We start from the raw sequence: 15,023 nt of genomic DNA, 5'->3' as shown, positions 1-15,023 counted from the left end.
TCCCCAATATTTCTTCTTAGTAATTTTCCACCCGTGGCCCCACCCTGAGCCTGGGCTGAGGATTCCCACTTCTCTTTGGTGGATTCAGACTGGAGCCACACTCTCTCTACTGCACACCCCTATTTCTGTAGTCCGTCTCCTGACCTAATGTTGGAAACAGTCAGCGATGGCTTCTTTAAGGATATCTTTAAAGCTTCTTTCACCCTCTTCCCTCCAGACTCCACACATCAGACTGTTTTTGAGTCCCTATAGCACGCCATGTTCTTCTGCCCCAAGGACACAGTGCATCCTGTCTAGAGTATCTCCTCCCAGCTTTGCCTGTGCCTATATCCTTTCTGGTCCTCAGATCCCACTTAGAATATTATCTCCCTTGGTGACACCTCTGGCCACCAGCCTCAACTGTTAAGTCAAGGAGCGTAGTTCCCCTCTGGTTCCCTCCCCCCTCCCCGAACCTTGTCTGGCTTTGGGGTGACTCTGCAGACTCACCATGTCCCATTTCCCTTTCCAGTGCTCGACTGGGGTGCACTTCCCAGCTGTCTAGGCTCTGGTCAGGCGTGCTATGGGTTGTATCCCTGGGGTTTAGAGAGTGAGATAGATGTCACCGAGGCTGGCTATGGTCTGCTGGGCCCTGCACACAGTTTTGTCTCAGCTAGTGGCAGAGACAGGGACAGAAGGCCCCAGGGTCCTGAGGTGTCTTGGAAGATGTTGTGTAAAGGTGCGTTCACATCAGGTTGGGGAATCAGCAAGAGAGCTGCCCTGCTTTTATCTTACACCTGGCATTTGTAGTCCATTCATTATAGATGTGAGCGCTGCCTAATTAACAACACTGTTCTATGTTTACCCATAGCATCCACGCTAGTGGAGACATTTACAGTCACAGATCATGGAGCCTGCCCCTCGATAACACTATAGCTCAGCATGTTACAGAGATTGGTGGTATATAGTACGTGTACACCACAAGAAAAATCATTTTATCTATGGCATGTGGCTCAGTGGAAATACTCCCAGAATGGGACCAGTGACAGGCTTCCTGGATCTCAAGTCAACAGATTATGGCCTCCTCCATCTCTAAATGAGCTTGGACTTGACCCTTTCCCTAGCTAGGCCCCACATTTCCAATACAATGGTTCATTCTCCATGGAACTCAAGTATTGACTGATGCTTTGGTGTAGACCCTGAGTGCCTGCGGTTCTAGTGAAGGGTGATGCAATCTTCCTGAGACATCATCCCTACCATGTCCTTCTCACCCATCATCCCTGCCATGATGGTCCTTCTCCCCCATCATCCCAGCCATGATGGTCCTTCTCACTCATCATCCCAGCCATGATGGTCCTTCTCACCCATCATCCCTGCCATGATGGTCCTTCTCACCCATCATCCCTGCCATGATGGTCCTTCTCACCCATCATCCCTGCCATGATGGTCCTTCTCACCCATCATCCCTGCCATGATGGTCCTTCTCATCCATCATCCCAGCCATGATGGTCCTTCTCCCCCATCATCCCAGCCATGATGGTCCTTCTCACCCATCATCCCAGCCATGATGGTCCTTCTCATCCATCATCCCTGCCATGATGGTCCTTCTCACCCATCATCCCTGCCATGATGGTCCTTCTCACCCATCATCCCTGCCATGATGGTCCTTCTCACCCATCATCCCTGCCATGATGGTCCTTCTCACCCATCATCCCTGCCATGATGGTCCTTCTCACCCATCATCCCTGCCATGATGGTCCTTCTCACCCACCATCCCAGCCATGATGGTCCTTCTCACCCATCATCCCTGCCATGATGGTCCTTCTCACCCATCATCCCTGCCATGATGGTCCTTCTCACCCATCATCCCTGCCATGATGGTCCTTCTCACCCATCATCCCTGCCATGATGGTCCTTCTCACCCATCATCCCTGCCATGATGGTCCTTCTCACCCATCATCCCTGCCATGATGGTCCTTCTCACCCACCATCCCTGCCATGATGGTCCTTTTCACCACAGGTCTAGAGCAACAGACGCAACTGACCATGGATTGAAATCTCTGAAACCATGACCCTAAACAAACCTTTCTCCTCTTATGCTAATTGTCTCAGGTATTTTTTTTTCACAGTGGTGAAAAACTAACACAGCTGTTTCTTCCCTCAGGAAGCAGGGCCAGTTACCAGGTCTCAGGAAGGTTCTGGTACAAAACCCCCTTCCATTTTCATTTCTGTTACAGGAGACTCAGAGGGAATGGAGTGGAGCGTGTGGTGTACTGCTTTGGCTTGACTCCAGAGCCACAGGCTACTAGTTAGACGTCACCAAATACGTACTGAAGACTGAAGGCTCAGAGGTTGCCTTCTGTCGCTCTCTGGATGTGCCACAGCAAAGACATCTGGGCATCTCCCTGGATCCATATGCCACTCGAGGTCTGCTGGGTTCCTGGCCAAGCGGTGCTGTCTGTGACCACAAGTCCAAGTTCTGTTCCGTGTAATCTAGGCAGAGAATCAACTCACAGCTGCCAGGATCCTTTCTTTAGTCGTGACTCACTTGCCTGTCTTCCTCCTGCTGTGTGGCTCACAGGCGTCATTACTGTGGGCTATGAGATTGAGGCCAACACAATCGAGGGAGCAATAAGACGGGGAAAATGTTTGGGTATTCGAGGATCTCTCAGAAGCCGAGAAGCTACAGGCCTTAGGCAGGTTATTTCTAGATTTGCCTTATGTAAGAAAAAAAAATATATAGCAAGTATTTCTCCTGGTAGAGCCTCCGTGAAGTCTTTACATGCCTTGCAGCCTTTAATGTTTCTGCTCCTTAGAGATGTGAGCTTTGAAGCTTGCCAGGCACATAGCAAAGTCACTAACAAAAGCTGGGAGAGAGGCAAACACATTTCTTAGAGACTAACGGGATGTTCTAGGTTCAAATCCTGGCCTGTCACTTTCTGACCACATGGGCTCAGGCAAATGCCCTCAGTTAGAACCTTGGCTAACGGATGCTACTCTTTGGAAGGGTTCGACAGGATGTATCCTAAATAGCTGCTGAGAAATTTTCGTCTGCGTTTTCAAGGTAGAAAATCACAGCTTCCAGAGAGTGTGTGATTTCTTGGCTCAGTGCCCTCGAACAATGTGCAGTGTGTTTGTCTTTCCAAGTTCAGCTGCATAGCCAGGCCTTTCTGGCTCAGTCCAAGTCTACAGCTCTGCTTTCAGCTCCAGCGTGGGAGCTCACTCCCTCCGGTGCTTACTTGAAAGTTAGGTGTGGCTTTTCTAGCGTTCAATTCCACTGACATCCAAATGCTGATCTTCCATAAAAATTCTTCAAGCCAGGTCCTCCTCAGCTGGAATGCTCAGGGACCCGGCAGCCGCTAACATCTGGCGATCCCTTTTTTAACAAATGAAAGACCAAGGCCAAAGTTGTCTGCTGCTTGGCATATTGCAGTGGATTTGAGCTCTACTCTACGGCCTTCTTGCCAGTGTATCTAGTTTCTCTTGGGCCCAGTTAATCTTATTTATATATGAGAATAATAAAACCAGCCCGACAGGTAAGCCAGAAAAGGTTATAGGATGCCTGGCACACACTAGGGAAAGGCAAAGAGAGAGGCCTGTGACTTTCTGGGTCTCTCAGTTTTAATTGCTGGTGCACAGCTCCTCGCCTGGATGCCATGAGCTGTCAATTCAGTCTCAGCCAGCGAGAGGCAATGCTCACGAGGAGCTAGAGCACAGGCCCTCACCCAGTGGCCCCAGAAAAGTCACCCCCTTTTCTAGGTTTTCACCTCTTCCTCTGTGATGCACATGCTCAGTTGGGTCTGTCAGACCTCAGTGTTTCATTGCTCTGTTATTACGGCTGCCACATTAGGAACCGGGGGTAAACGGGCTGGCTGGATGACAGATGAGGGACTAGGTGGTGAAGGAGAGGTGGTCCCCTCCTCCACTCCTTAGAGTTCAGTGGAAACCCCAGACTAATATACTGGCTGTCTAGACCACCAACAGAAGCCTCCAGGTGGGGATGGTCTGGATACTTGGAGCTTTCTTTGTCTCAGCAAGAGACTCTCTAACGAACATTCTAGAACTACCTGCATTGGAATTATCTTCTTAAAAGGAATGCTTCCTTGGCCTCAGCAGAGGTCAGCCACAGTGTAAGCCCTGGGGTGGGCTGTAAATCTTGTGTGCTTCTGCTGCACGTCTAAAGTACACTGCAGTTTGTAGGCAACTATTAGTCCTTGGGTTTGCCAGTATTGGGGTGATCCAAAACTGTGACATACTTCCAATAGTGTGGCGAGCGCCTCAGTCTAGTTCAGCTGTCCTTTTCGCTCTGTTCCTGTCCACTAGTGTTATGAACCCTTGCGGAGAACCAGACTGATAGCGCCTCTTATTCATTTAGCTCAGTTACTGCAATGCCCAGAATCAGCCAGCAGGGGTCGCTAGAGGCCCACATATTTTGTACTAGCTGGTTTGCCTCCTAGTCTTAAAAATCTTTATTACTTTTTCTTTTTAAAGTGTGTGTGTGTGTGTGTGTGTGTGTGTGTGTAATCAACTTTTAATACCCGTTATCTTAGAAAACTAGAAGGAAAAATCCAAATGTTTCTGGAAAAATGAAATTTCTTGTCTCTTTAATAGATCAGCGTATTTCTTATGACCACCCCCACCCCCCCAGCCTGTGAGGACACACTTTCTAAATAAGGCAGTCACTTGTCCGAGATTCTATTCATTAGGCATCAGAAGTAGGTAACTGACGGGTTCATATTGTTGGATAATATAGCACCATGCATGCCTCTAGAGGAGGCAGCTACATCGGCCCATTGCTTACATCCCAGAAAGTGTCCGGCTTTTCCAGGCCTGGAGGATTTGTTAAACAGTCAGTTTTTGATAGATTGTTTCCACTATATAAAAGCGTATGTTTCTTCAGAAGAAATTATAAGATACAGATATGCAAAAGAGGAGCAATGTTGATTCACTGACACAACTAATATAAATATTTGATTGCAGACAACCCTGCACTGAGACACGCAAATACAATTAGAGAGATTCCTACAGACACCCACACGGACAAGCACAGATAGGCACACTCACATAGACTTCCAGACACACACACACACACACACACACACGCACACACACACACACACACACACACATGACAGGGAGAGAGGGGACAGATACAAATAAACATAGAGACACAGAGATACAGAGACACACAGAGATACAACACAGATGTATGTTAATTTATCTTCTCATATTATGCACATAGTGTGAGACACACCCCCACACACACCGCAACTTGTGCATCAATACACCTGTGCGTATTGTGCACCATGTTTTCTTGCCTGCTCTTTCACAAACAAGCAGTCAACACTTTCACAGGGGGTGAGCATTCCTCTGCTAAAACGGCCTCAAGGCATTCTCTCTCTCTCTCTCTCTCTCTCTCTCTCTCTCTCTCATCACCCCACCACGTTTGCAAAGAATCCGTTGGTGAAAAATCGCCTACACCAGGAAGAACCTAGGAGTGTGTGACTATCCCGAGATGGCCCTTCTCTGACGTCAACCTTCGTGCGTTTCCTCAGTGACTTCAAGGCTGTTAGGGTTCTGTCGGCCTCGGAGTGGTCTGCGATAGGCATGCTGTGATTTCGTACAGTTTTGGCAGGGTGTTGATGCACCTGTGTCTGGGCAGGCCTGGACATTTTTAATCAGAGTTGGCTTTTTAAAACTTTCTTTCCCTTGTATTTCTAGAATGTTGTTAATGGAATAGACTATATACCTTCCATTCTTCTCTGCTTCTAACCCAAGATGGAGATGGCAATATGGCCGTCTACACTGACATGCTGTTTAACTCTCATGGTTCCCAAGCAACCAACTAATTAATGTATTCCCCCCACCATCACCCCCCCAATAAAAACAAGTTTATTGTCCTGGACAAAGTCTATTAGAGTGTTCCAGTCTCCTCCAGGATTCCAGTAAGGGCTGGGAGAAGATGGGAGGGTGGGGAGTAGATAGTGTATTTGAGACCACAGAGTTCAGCATAGTTTGGAGGCATCCACCTTGGAGAACTCAGGCCTGGAGGGGCACTTACCGGGGACAGATTGAGGGGAGGAGGGTGAGGGCTGAGCATCTGCCACTGTTTAGTCTCCCACTTCACTTTGGGGCGGTGCTGTGACTTTTATGCTATTCTATGGCAGCCTGTGTTAAGGCGAGTGCAGGGTGCATACTACAAGCTGCCCTACAGGAAACCTGTCCGCGCTGGGCACAGAACTCTCCAAGCTTCCTGCACTTCTTTGCACACTGCTTCTAGCCTAGTGCTCATTTTCTCTCTCACTTAGATCCTCACAATCAAGTCCCATTTTCTAGTGGGGTTCTACGGGACCTTCCATTTTTTCTGCCATACACACACACACACACACACACACACACACACACACACACACACACACAAAACCTACAATAGAAAGTTTAGTGAACTGGGCACTAGTGAATCATTTAGGTCTCTACCTATTTCACAAAAGGAGGAACTCGGGCTCACAATGCAGCACTCTGCCCAAGGCTGCACAACTAACCAACCAGAGGTGCCCCAGGATCCCCACATATCTGCCGAGTTGCGGGCCTGGCAGGCTAATCAGCTGTGCTCTGGGGCAGCTGGAGGGAAGGGGTACAAGAAGCTAATGCATGTTACTGGGTGATGGGAACACAGCATTCCTGGATGGCTGCATCTTCTGAAATCTAGGCTAATGACTTGCCTGTAATCCAGAGCTACATCGGGAATGACGCTCTGGATGTCTGAGGCTAGATCACAAGAAGGCTCTTGTCCTGGTTCCCCGAGTTGCTCTTTTGGGGGCTTTCCTTCCTGGAATGCATTCTCTCTTAAAACCCTGCCATCTGTTTTTGACAAGCCCAGCCCATGTCAAGGGGTCTAGACTTCCAGATGTCCAGATGCAAGCATCAGCCACCTGCTTGAAGGACCCCTGCTGTCCGAGTGTTCTCCACTGAGGCCCTGACATCAGGGCTGTGCAGAGAGAGGCAGTCATGGCTCCTTCACATGTACAGCAAAGAAAGAATGCCAGAAAAGAACAGAGAGGAAAGACCAATAGGCCAGGCTAGCTCGTCACTTAGAGGACACAGAACCCACGACTCACCTTTGGTACCGCTGAGGCACAGCCATGACCTAGGGCAGAAAAGAGAATAATCGTGAGTGTCAGCTACTGAATTCCTCACTGCTTCCACAGTAGAGGGCACTCCCAAGATGCATTTCACCATTCATTCTGTGAACGCTGCGCATGCATGTTCGTACCTGTGCAGATGCACAGGTGTGAGTGTCCACGAACATATAGCTTCACATGTGTATGGATGTGTGCACACATGTAAGCATGCATGTGGAGGCCAGAGGACATCTCAGTTTGCTCCTCAGGTGTGGTCCACCTTGACATTTCAAGACAGGGTCTGTCATTGGGCTAGAGCACACCATGGATGTTGGGCTGGTTAGTGAGCCCCGGGGGTCGTCTTAGTTCCACCTCCCCAGTGCTGGATTATAAAATTATAAACATGTTCTAATTTTCTATCACATCTATCTATCTATCTATCTATCTATCTATCTATCTATCTATCTATCTATCTATCTATCTATCTATCTATCTATCATCTATCTATCTACCTACCTACCTATCCACCTCTATCTATCTATCTATCTATCTATCTATCTATCTATCTATCTATCTATCTATCTATCTATCTATCCCTTTCCTTGCAAAGTAAGTTCTTTACCCTCTGAGCAATCACCCACCCTGCCCCAGCCTGTAAAATACAAACAGGAAGCAAACCCTTTGTGCTTGTATGATTGTAGGCTTGAAGTAATGTTTTGTTAGAGGCAATATAGGAGATAGAGCATAAACAAGAGTCATCACTGTATTTGTATGTGTATGTGTGTGCAATGAGGACGCATGCATGCATTTAAAGTCAAAACAATGTATTATCTTGTATGTGTGAATGATGCGTGCATGCGTGTGCACGCACTTGCATATATGTGTGTGTGTGTGCATATGTGCGTGTGTGTGGTGATCCCCGTGTCATGGCACATGTGTGGAGGTCAGAAGACAGCTCTTAGGGCTTGGTTCTCTGCTCCCACCCTCATTTCTGTACTTCATATTCCATGACAGCCCATCCTGTGAGCTGCCAGGCAATGCCCCTGTCTCCACCTCTCATCTCACTCCCCTTAGGAGGGCTGCAATTACAGACGCCTGTCCCTGCACTAGGCTTTTGGGTGGGTTGCAGACACAGACCTCAAGTCATCGGGATTGCATCTGTGCTCTTACCCACTAAACGGTCTTGCAGTCCCGCAGGCATACATTGAGATACATAGGTGTTTAAACGTCTTTATATCAGAGTGTGTAGGATGTCACTGTGACACTTCATTATGCAGTGTCTTTGAAAAACACATTTGTGGGCTATGTGACACTTTTGGAGCAGATTTAGGTTCTTGTTAATTTTGATGACTGTAAACAAGATTGCAAAACCCATCCATTCTAGCAACTCAGTGCCAGCTCTGAATATCTTCACGGACAGACAATAATCTAGTCAAAGGGAAGCGTCGAGTAGTGCAGGCGTCCACAGGCCCTTGTGGCACCTGTCTCTGATGCTTTCTGGATGCTTTGTATTGATTCCTATTAACTTACATTCTTATCCACTGAACGGGAAGCGGCCACCCACTGTGCCTCCCCACCGGGATCCTGGGTCCGACTCTGCTTTACCTACTTGACACTCGATCCTCATGGCACCTGTTTCACTCCTGAGACAGCTAAGGAGTTTGAATTATTACCTGCATTTCCTCCTTGATAAATCACGTGTGCTTGTCACTGCTCATGTTCTGACGACAAGTTCTTGGCATAGTCACAAATGTCACCCTTGGACAGTGTCCCCTTGGGAGCAACTTTTCCCTAGATTCGGGCTCTGGTCTGAAAAGCCCCAGGGCAATGGAAAGCTCCAAAGGCAGCTGCATCCGCGAGCCGAGTTGTTTGTGCATTTAATAACCCCTGCCTCCCTACGCACACCTTTCCTCCGAGGCGCTCGACGTGCGTCACAGCTGCAATTAACTGAGCATCGCAACACACACTGCGTGTAAATATTTATGAGGCCTGTCTGGGGGCTGGGACACTGGGCACACAATAGTTAAGCCATGAAGCATCCGTAACCAGGAGACCAGAGCTCCAGAGTCCAGATTCCTGCCTGTTCTGATGCCATCCCTTCCCTAACTTCATCGTCCAAATGACCTTGGGGAACTGTTGTCTTCCCAGACAAGGAACAGGGCACAGGGCTGCGCAAAGAGCCCAATCCAGCCAGTCACTGAGAGGTAGGGAAATTACCTCAAGCTCTGCTTTCTCTCCAGCTTGCTCTCCCTACCCACGCCTATGGGGTGTGGTGAGTCTCACTTGGGAGCCAAGGTGCACCTGCAGCCTGGAGCCCTGTGGTTAGCAGCTGGTACCCTTTCAAGTTACCTCAGCCCCAGCAGAAAGTAATGGTACATTACGCAGTGAGAAGCAAATCCTACTGGGGGAGGGGGGCTGTGAGTACTCTTCTGTTGCCCTGGACACATGGTCTCCTTGACATCCTGACTTTTCATTAGGCCTCACAAGGCCCCCAGATGTGCATCTTATGACGCGTGCAATAGGACAGGATCCTGCGATTGTGTACAGTGAGCTCATTAGGAATGAGCAAGTATCCCAGGGACTCCACATCAGGATTCCAAAGTGGGCCAGATGTAGGTGTGCACCTTGGACTTCTGAGCCCCAGGAGAAGTCTTCTGTGGGTCCTAGGGAGGACTCTGACTTTTGATTTCACTGTCTTCTGACTTGGCCTCCCCAGTCCTTTAGAATGCAACTGGAGATCACATAGTCTGATTTGCTAGTTGGACAAGAAAGCTGAGGCCGGAACTGGGGTAGTGTTTTCCCTCTCCTCAGACCCTTGGCTGAGGCCCTTTGGCACACAGTAAGTTGAACAAAAGATGATGAAAGAAAAAAGCAAAACCATTGAGCCGGGGTCTGGGCGCTGACCTGGCTCCAGCAGAGTTTGACCTATTTACATTTACCTACTCAATTTCTGTGCCCTGCAAATGCAATGTTTTATTTTACATTTATGGATTGATTAATTAACAGATTTTTTTTTTTTTTGAGACGAGGTCTCTCCATGGCCCAGGCTGGCCTTGCTTTGAACTCTCTACAGTCCTCCTGTTTTCGCTTCCCGGGTACTGGCATTAGAGCTATGTAAGAGCCCAGCTCCTATTTTTATTTCTGACTTACAGAAAGCCATAGATGTCACTGTATAGATGCTGCGAAGAGACAAATACTATCCAGCATCGCTGTTACGATGACACAGAGTGGAAGGGAGGCTGCCAGGGGCAGGAGAAGGATGGGCCATTCAAGGGCACAGTGTTTTGGTTTTTTGCAAGAAAACGGGTCTTAGAGATGATCTAGCGGCTGCCGTGTGCCCATAGTTAATGGCACTGTGTGCACAGCTGGATGTTGGGGAGCTGATCACATGTTATGTGTTTTTTATGCTATCCGCAAGTAATAGTAATACACAAGGGCAGAGGAGCTGTTTGGAGGCACCAGACATGGGTTTCTGGCATCCGTTTCAGCCAATTGGATCTCTGTCTTCCACTCTGCAGCTGTAACTAAAACTTAACCGGCCTAGAGTGGCACAATAAGCGATTGCCAGAGTCAGGTTTCCCCTCTGAGTTCCTTGTTATTCACAAGCCTAGAGCAGCAGCACAGCTTGCAGAGGGCTGTGCATCTGGAAGCCTCCTCCCTATTGCCAAGGCTGTCTGAAGGTGGCTTCTTTGCTTCTCTCTGGGCGGGGACCCCGAAATGATGGTTGGATGTTCATATGTCATGTCCTCGGGGATTCTGCACCCCGTGGGATTTCTGTGCGTCAATGCAGGCCTGCGAATTAGCCAAGGAAGCCTCAGCAAAGCAGGAAGGAGGGCTGTTATCCCAGCCGAGCCTGCTGCTATGATCCAGAGCGCTGGAGAATTGGCTTGGGGGTGGGGAGGCTGGCACTGTTGCCCTTGATGGAGGAAGAGGAGGCTGGACACTGTGGGTTTGTCTAGATGGAGTGTGGACATCATCCTGACACTAGCAGCTGCCGAGCTCTCGGGAAAGGCTCCCGTGTTAATGCTCTTTGCAGCCTGACAGCCCATGGTGACGAATGAAAGACGCCGCTAGCCGACTTCACGGGGATTTGATGTGCTCCGCCTGTGCTCCAGAGAGGCCGGCCTGTTAGCAAGCTGCCCCTTGCCAGGGAATCACAAGATGCATTCTGGCTTCCTTTTGTCAACAGCATCAATAACATAGTCATGTGCAAATGGGGCCACAGCTGGATAGAGCACAAGATTGGCAGCATCCTCTGCCTTTGGACTCCAGGCTCCCTTCCACATCTGGGCCTGAAGGAAGCAGGGTTTCCTTCCTTGGCATTTCCGGTGTGTGTGGCAGGTGTCATCACTGTGACAGGCAGATCCACGAACTATAGAATGGTCAAGGTTGGCCCTCCCATGTCTGTGGTTTTCCAATATGTAATTTTATCGTAGATTTTATATTTGGAATTATTTTTTAATTTTTAATTCTTTTAAATAATTTAATGCATTTAATGAGCTTTAATTTTTAAAGGATACTGAAACAAACTCTCCCCTCCCCCACTTCTCCTGCTGCCTAGCACACTGGATGTGATGATGCAGACAGTGTGTTCCTGTGTCCTTCCTATCTGCGGGAACACAGTGTAGCTGGTGTGTTATCTGGGTCCCATCTTTATAGGACCCAGCCCTGCCTCCAGGGTTGGCTCCTGAATAGAGACTAATAACTCATCGTCCCCTGGAATTTGGCAGCAAACCCAGGGACATGATCCATGTGATCTTACGTCATCAGTCTGCTTCATCTCCCAAGCTTTCAAGTGTGACCGAGTGGAACTTTACAACTTATTTAAGCACTATTCACGAAATTGGAAGGTTACTCCAGAATAAAATTCTGTAGCTTTTGAAAGACAATTGATATATTTAGGAGTTACTCAACTCATTTTAAATACAGAGAGACATGAAGGAGAACACGGGTTTCTAAGTTTGGTACCTCCCCCTCTTCACTTGAATAACCACAGTAGGAACTGAGCATGTTACAAAAAGGATCTCACACAGGCCTTGCACAGGGGAACAGTATCTTTATCCCCACACTCGGGCTCTTATAGAATGCTTGTGTCAAATGGGGTGGTAAAGATACTCGCGATTCCTTTTATTTCACGCGTGATGACTGTGGGTAGTTTCCCCGGGAGTCAAAGGTGTGTTGCTTCACACACCCAGGCTGGTGACTCTCCATTCAGAGGAGGAAGTTCCCACTAGAGAACTGTGGGGGCTAAGGTTTGGACACACGCAGCGTGCTCTGTGGGTAGAGAACCTGCAGGACTCCGTTAGCAGGCTGGCGCGACCGAGGCATAGCAGAGTGTTGGGCATGGCGAAGACATGCAGAACTATATCTCAGGAAGGTAACACAGGAACACACAGGATTGGTTAAAAAAGGGGCCAAGTGGGCTTTCCAGTAGTGTGTGTGGGGGAGCATAGTGGATGGATGTGAGTGTCTTCCTTATTTGCCAAGTGACCACAAAATCTCCTTTATTGCCTGGACATATACCTTACTCTTATTTGATTGAATTCAACCACACATCTGGAATAGATCCCATCTTGAATTCTCAGACTAACTACAGTGACCCCTAAAAGGAGATAGGCACTTCATATGGTCCCTGGAGCTTGGCCCATATGCACAAGCATGTTGGTGAGCCAGCAGGAGGAAGGAGATGGGTGAGAGAATGCATGTAGCATGCACATGCTAAGGGAAGCATGGATCATGAACATCCCATGAGGATGTAGGCCTAGTGATGCTTTGCAGACCATATCTTATCCTAACAAGGCCAATAGAGTATCCAAACACAGTAGGACTCTTCCTTATAAAAAGCATCTGAATTCCCTTGAAAGGGGAGGTCTATATTTTCACTAGAGTAGAGACTGGGGAAGGCTTTCCATTTCCTGATACTTGGAAGCTGGTGAAATTCGTTCATGGTGAAATCATCTCTGTTTAATAAAGTCTTAAAGACTTCCCTGGCGAGTTCCCAGAACCTTCCTCTTTTATACATAACAACTGTATGTCTCTGTGGTTATTTTGATACATTCACACACTCAACACTCTTCGATTCCAGAATCTTCCATCTGGTCCATCGGTGAACATGGTTTGGGGCAAATGCCTTGAGAAGTCCCCATGTCCGATACCACCCGTACCTCCATGAGCTTTCCTTCTCCTAGGAAGCATCCAGACAACCCCTCCTCCAGCTCTTGGACAACTTCTTCCTCTAAGCATGCATCTCTGAGGGGCTGGAAAGCTAGATGGGCTTAGTCACATGCTGCCTCTACTGATGAACTTCTGCGGACAGAGCATGTCCTCGAGAGTGACAGTCCTCTGCAGGTAAGCAGAGAATGTCCGTGGCAAAGGCTGAAAACTGAAGGTGAAGTTGATCACCTGGATGGGTACCACAGCAGGTGAGTCAGACCACAGGATGGCTTGTCACACCCGCTATAGCTGCGGCATTGTTTCAGTGAACTGAAGAGCTAGAAATCCTTGTCACCTCTCTTTGGCCCTCCCTGCTTGGCCCCTGCCTTTCATTCCCACTCTCCTCCCTGCCATTTGTGTTCCCAGGTCAGAGATCCTTTTGCCACCCATTTAAGCACTCAATAGATACTTGACACTGTAGAAAACTCTGGGCACAGTGACGTCTCCAACAACCCGGGTTATCAGCACTATTAAGCTGCCATGGGTCTTGACTTTATCTACATTTCTTTTGTCCCTTTCCTTAGATGTTTATCTGGCAATGACAACTAAGAGCCTGTCCTGGTTTGGAGAAAAGCTAGCAGACCCCCAGTGGGTGCTTGCATACTCTGAGCATGTATTGGATGTACAGTGAAGATTTTTCTAGCGAATCTCTTGCCCGATCGTCTCTACAGCGGAGTGGAGGCACGGAGTGAGCCCTGGAACCTCTCAGTGCTATGACATCCTTGAGCAGCTGCGTACCACAAGAGAAAACCAGAGTCTAGGCGAGCAGACCCACAAAGGTGCTAGCAGCTCACACCTGTTCTTACATGGTCTCAGGAGCTCAGCAGAGGGCATCCTAGTGCATAGAATAAAAGAGGTTCCTGTTTCCTAAGGATTGGAAGTCAGCCATCTGTACCTTGTCCCCCGGAGTACTGTTACTACAAATTTGGGATAGGAAAGAGGGATGGAATTCCTTTGTGGAAAATGAAGACAGGGGTTGGAGTGTTGGGCCTGCTTCTTGGTGGAGTCTGGATGTGGCTAGCCCTTTGGTTGACCAACAGATGCTAGGTTTCTGGGCCCCCATAGGGTCTGCTTCTCTTCTGCCATGTAATAAAGGTATCTATTTCAGATCAAACTCGTGAAAGTTGTATTTGCACACTCCCCTTGGGGTATCTGATGCATGCTAGTGCCAGATACTGATTGAGTGTGGCACTCACCAGTGCTTCTGCGTCTGTGTTCATAGGAAATGACACACAAGAGAAATGGTTGTTGTCAACGTAGCCAGGTAAATACTTTGAAAGGTTGCAGGGCTCTCTTAACCTTAGTACTGTAGGCAGACAATGGATGTGGGACTGGTCTGCGTAGCCTAGGTCATATTGTCCATGTGTGCCCTAGTGTTAAGCTTAGCAATGTACCTTATCAAGAAAACTTGAAGGAGGGTGGAGAGTTAATGCCCATGCTCAAAGACGTGCAAGCAGCAAGAGGTGGGTACCAGGGCTGTTTTCTATCTTATTAATAAAGATGGCTCTGCCGTTTATCATGTTACAACTAGCTGGGTAGCCTCGGGGCTGTTTTTTCAGTCTTCTCACCTTTGAATGGTAGACTGAGAAGATGATTGGCAGGGTTCAGAGCTACTTAATAAGTGCTTCAGGTGCAACCTAGTTTCTATTGAATACCCCCTGACTATTACTTATTGAGAATCTGCTATGATCCAGGAATAGTGCAGCGACCATG

At 48.2% G+C, this 15,023-nt stretch overlaps 1 protein-coding gene across 1 annotated transcript in view; it reads right to left on the bottom strand.

Annotated features, from left to right (window-relative positions):
- Clnk (cytokine dependent hematopoietic cell linker) overlaps positions 1 to 15,023 on the bottom strand; it is a 166,085-nt gene that overhangs the window by 70,037 nt on the left and 81,025 nt on the right. The window contains exon 3 of the mRNA XM_075943700.1: positions 7,095 to 7,123. Coding sequence (XP_075799815.1) covers positions 7,095 to 7,123 — 29 coding nt within the window. The remainder of the gene's footprint in view (positions 1 to 7,094; positions 7,124 to 15,023) is intronic.

This window comes from Microtus pennsylvanicus, chromosome 12 (genome assembly GCF_037038515.1).
Source record: "Microtus pennsylvanicus isolate mMicPen1 chromosome 12, mMicPen1.hap1, whole genome shotgun sequence".
NCBI classification, from domain to species: Eukaryota; Metazoa; Chordata; class Mammalia; order Rodentia; family Cricetidae; genus Microtus; species Microtus pennsylvanicus.
Note: the sequence above shows the minus strand (reverse complement) of the source record. Positions and strands in the feature narration are given on the sequence as shown.